At 49.2% G+C, this 4,678-nt stretch overlaps 1 protein-coding gene across 1 annotated transcript; it reads right to left on the bottom strand.

Moving 5' to 3' along the window:
* On the bottom strand, positions 1 to 2,338 carry HOXA11 (homeobox A11). The gene is made up of 2 exons (XM_005144432.1): positions 1,681 to 2,338; positions 1 to 233 (listed from the first exon to the last, which is right to left on the bottom strand). The coding sequence occupies exons 1-2, from the start codon at positions 2,336 to 2,338 to the stop codon at positions 1 to 3; spliced, it is 891 nt and encodes a 296-aa protein (XP_005144489.1).
* Between the last annotated feature and the right edge of the window lie 2,340 nt (positions 2,339 to 4,678).

Below are 4,678 nucleotides of genomic sequence, written 5' to 3'. Positions count from 1 at the left end.
TTAAAGTAGTGGATTAGCTGAGTAATATTGTAATCGGTCCCTGTTAATTTTTTTTTCTTTCATTCTTCTATTTTGAAACCATATTTTCACTTGGCGGTCGGTCAGATTGAGCATTCGGGAGAGCTGGAGGCGTTTCTCTTTGTTTATGTAGACACTGAAGAAGAATTCCCTTTCTAACTCCCTAATCTGATATTTGGTGTATGGGCATCTCTTTTTACGGGTACGTTGTCCACCTGTGGAGCGAAAAAAGGCAGAAGCGTTTGAGACCTGGCTGGGGCTGAGGAGAGGTGGGGGGGACACAGTCCAAAAAGACATGTTAACAGGGAAAAGACGCGTTCTGCCCGCTCCAGGGCCGGCGGTGGCAGGTCCGGGGCTGGGCGCCAGCCCCAAGCCTTGGCCGGTGCGGGCAGCCAGGGAGTGGGACAGGCCGGGACCAGCCTCGGCTCCGGGTGTCTGGCAGGGCGAAAGCCCCAGCGGGTAGCAGGGATCCGGAGCCTCACTGCCTTGGCGAGGCGTCGGACAGAGGAAGGGCTGGTGGCGGGGGGTTTCTGCAGGTTTCACGACCTGGAGGAAAGCCTTTGTAGAGTATTTCTCTGGGCGCCGTGCACACAGAGCTGCCCTGGGAGCAGCCATCACCTGGCTGCCTGCAGCGGGCAGGGCTGCAGCGGGCAGAGGGACCCCGCGCCCAGGCTTCTTTGAGCCTGTACCCGCTCGGATCTCGCCCTCCTTCCCTAGGTTAATCCCCAGCAGAGGAAAAAAGCCCTGAGCCCAGGGCCAAGGCGCGTCATTCTCCCCCAGCTGGCTATTTTCAAGCATGCTCTCCGCAACATCGAGGTATTCTCCTCTCGATTAGCCATTACGGTTTTAAAGTTCATTAAGCAGAATATAAAAGGTTTCAGGGTTCAGGAGGTTTTTACGCTAAACGTAGCTCCTATCCGTTTAAAAACTTCCTTTTCTGGTACAGTTCATTGTCGAGATATTTTTTCCCCCGAGCCGTATACTGGCTTTGCCTTTTAAAAAGCCCACATAAAAAAATCAGACTTTGACAGATTGAATAACAATTGTAAGTAACAAACTGTTGGACAGAAGGCAACACATAATTGCCACAGTGCTTTAGTAAAATGGCTTCCTTTAGACAAAAAGGCCAGCTTTAGGTTAATTTGTTTCTTTTAATATATTGCTGCAGTTCAGGCGGCTACTTTATCTGTTAAACGCTATTCTAGTGCAATCGTTAAAACGGCTAAGGCTTTGAATTCAGCTCCTAACTAGACTTCTGGTGCAACACATGGCTTTTATAAAATCACTGGATTACATTGATATCAAAGGACTTGGGATCTCCTCTTTTTTTTTTTTTTCCCGAATTTACAGGCACCGAACGGACGTTATTATATTTTCGAGAGCTGACCACAGAGCTTTTTTATTATTATTAAAAAAAAAAAAAAGTAAAGAGAAAGAAAAAAATATTTTAAGGCATCCATTGCCCGGTGGGTATTTCACGGCCAATTTCAGCACTAAACACGTGATCTCGCCTTTTATAACAAAGTTTTGTTGGGGGAAATCTAAAGGCCCTTCATAAACCTTATATGCTTATAAAACAGCATATAAAAATTTAACAGCGGCGGTGCGCTAGATTTCAAGCTGCCTTTCCTAAAAGCGCTCGGGCGCTGCCTTTATACGTACTGGAGCTGCCGGATTTCTCCTCATTGTTGCCGGAAGATGACTCCGGGCTGCTGCTGCTCTCCGGCCGCCTCTGCCTCTCCTTCGTAGCCGCCGCCGCCGCCCTGCCGCAGCCGCCCTCCGAACTTGAAGTTGCCGCCGCCGCCCCGGTGGCCGCGGGCGCCTTCTCGCCACTCTTGTCTACCGGGTAGTCCGCCGAGGCCAGGTTTTCCGCCGTGCCATAAGCCGTCTCGAAAAACTGGTCGAAAGCCTGGGGCAGGACCCCGTTCCTGCCCACCGTGCTATAGAAATTGGAGGAGACGTTGCTGCTGGGGTGGTAGACGTTAGCTGTGTTTTTGCCGAACATCTCGCCCATGCTAGCAGTGTTGGTGGCAGGCAGGCAGTCTCTGTGCATGATCTCCTCTGCGGAGTAGCAGTGGGGCAGATTGTTCCTGGGGTGCCATTTACTGGAGGGATCAATGGCATATTCCCTGAAGGTAACTTCTCTCACAGGTTGGACCTGGGGTAGGTTGGAGGAGTAGGAGTATGTCATAGGGCGAGAAGACGGGGTCTGGGGCAAAAAAGAAGGGAGGCTGGAAAAATCAGGACCCGAGACGTAGTAAGTACAACTTGGCAAATACATGTTAGAGGAACAAGGAACACGCTCATCAAAATCCATCATTAGGGCTACCTCGGCTTCTCCGCATTAGCTGAGCTTAACATGATTCTCTAACGCAGCTGCCTCTTTGAAGCAGATCCGTGAAGTAAGAGATGGGGAGACGTAAGCTGACGTGGAAAGCTCTCCCCGGCGGCGGCAGGGAGGTGCGGTCACGTGGCCCGACGTTGACATTGACGAGCGGCGGGTCCGGGCTCCGCTCCCTTTGTGGCCCGAGCGGGGGGAAGCAACAGCTCGTCGCCGGCGCCCAGGGGCGAACCGAGGGCGGGGGGGGAGCCCCGGGGGACACGGACACACCGGGCCACTGCCGCAGTCCTGGACCGGGCCGCCCGGACCAAGCCGCCCGCTGGCGCTGGGGCACAGCCTTAGCGGTCCCCCCAGGGAAGGGTGAGACCTTCCCGCTGGCCGTGTGCGGGCTGGGGCGTTTTGCGGACGGACGGCAGGCTCCGGGCGGAGGGTACGGCAGAGATCCAGGCATGGCTTCTGCTGGAGAGCTGCTGCCGAGCAGGAAGCGCTCCTCAAGGAACCGACGGGGGGCTTATTTCCCCCCACCCCGTGTTTTTTTTTTTTTTTTTACCCGGTTGGTTTAGTTCGGTTGCAGATCTCCCCCCTCAAAAAAAAAAAAAAAAAAAAAAGCGCCCTCACCCCGCAGGGTTTTTCTTGAAACTAGGAAGAATGTGCCAGGGTCAAGTCTGTACTGATTTTCATGGTGAATAGATTACATGCTTGCATTCATGTTCACTTCCGAAGCGCTTAGTGTCTTCCTTCCCTTACTTACATATTAACCTCAAATACCCCGCGCAGCTTCAGTCAAGCTTTGCTGGAGGTAGTTAACAATGTCGGGTTCCCAGGACGCAGGTTCGCCTTCCTCACCCCCTCCAAACAGTCCCTTGCCTCATTCGCAACGCCAGAAAGCTCTTTAAATTGCAGACCACGGACCTAAAGGCTGTTTGCTGATCTCTCCTCCTCAACGCTGCCGCCAAATACTTGGAAAACCAGTGGAGATTGGGCTACCCTAGCTTGACAAATACGCAGATTTTAATTGCCAGAAGCCTAGTTAAAGTTATTTGACATACTGTTAACCCCTAGGAACAAACTTGCCGTACTGAGATACTTTCCTTTTTGCTTCGTACCGTCGCTGAAGGCTGAGACCCAGGGAGACCTATTTTAAAATCGTGGTTAAACTTTTACTATTGATGCATGAAAGGGATGATATAGAAAGCGGATTGAACAGGGCAGAAACTAAAAAGTACTTCTCTGCCAATAAAAATGCACACCCCACCGAATGAGTAGAGCCAAAAAAAACAGAGAAATACGCCAAAGAATACAGCACCTTTTGAGGCATGGACATCCCTAGGCTCTCGGAGAAAATTTTTTTTTGCTATTCTGATGCTCGATTTCAGAAAAGAAATATTTGGGTTCCGGCTGGATTTCATCAAAATAGAAAAACAGAACGGCAAAAGGCTATTGTGAAGTCGCTGCTCTTAGGAAATCAGACGTAGTTCAAGATCCATGCCCCCATGGACTTTGGAGGCTAATGGAAGGGAAACGAAAACGTTAGGGAAGGAATATTTGGATTTTCTCCCCTCTTCCTCTGCAGTGCTGTGGAAGTATTTATATATCCGGAGAAAGTTCTCCAGTAAATTCTGGAGATCTTCGGTATTTAAATGTCAACATCGATTTGTTTATTTATTGCTTAGCTTATCGTAACTGACTCAATAACAAATCTAATCATGTTGTGCACAGAGAAAATATTCTCATTATGTATTTTCCCTACATTACAGTTAACTATTGCTTTTGAATTCAAGCTGTAAATTCAGTATTATCAAGTAATTACTTTGCAGTGGAGTAAACTAATTTATTAGCATTAATGTTTATATGCCTTTTTCTTATTTTACAAGGGTTACCGTTCACAAATCAAATTCTCTGGACGTATCCCTGTAATGAACTCTTTATTTTGGTTTGCTGCAAGAACTTACGCTTACTGCACGTCTGCGAGGTGAACTTGAAATTAATGAATTAATCTTCCAGCTTGACATATTTGCTAGAAAGTGGATGGAAAGAGATTGCGCGTAGTCAAAACCGCCAGCAGAAGACTGCAGCGTCGTTTAAGGACTGTAAAAGGGTTTGGGGGTTTCCCTCTCCCTCTCTCTTTATTTTTTTTTCCTTTTTTTTTTTTTTTTTAACTTGGGGGGGGGGGGGGTCGGTGTGTGTGTGCAAGAGCTCTGGTTGGCTTTTTCCTTAACGTTATACTTTCCGTTTCTGAAGGGGGATGGGGGTGTGGGGTGGGGTTGGGGGGGTCGGAAGCCCTCTTTTGGTATCGAGCGCTGTTTCTTTTCCCTGCGT

This window comes from Melopsittacus undulatus, chromosome 1 (genome assembly GCF_012275295.1).
Source record: "Melopsittacus undulatus isolate bMelUnd1 chromosome 1, bMelUnd1.mat.Z, whole genome shotgun sequence".
NCBI classification, from domain to species: Eukaryota; Metazoa; Chordata; class Aves; order Psittaciformes; family Psittaculidae; genus Melopsittacus; species Melopsittacus undulatus.
The sequence above is the reverse complement of the archived record's forward strand: the minus strand, read 5'-3'. Positions and strand labels throughout refer to the sequence as shown.

Coding starts and splice junctions, on each gene's coding strand:
- HOXA11 (XM_005144432.1), bottom strand. CDS start 2,338: ATGATGGATTTTGATGAGCGTGTTCCTTGTTCCTCTAACATGTATTTG. Junction 234..1,680: donor GGAGAAATCCGGCAGCTCCA/GTACGTATAAAG, acceptor TTCGCTCCACAG/GTGGACAACGTACCCGTAAA.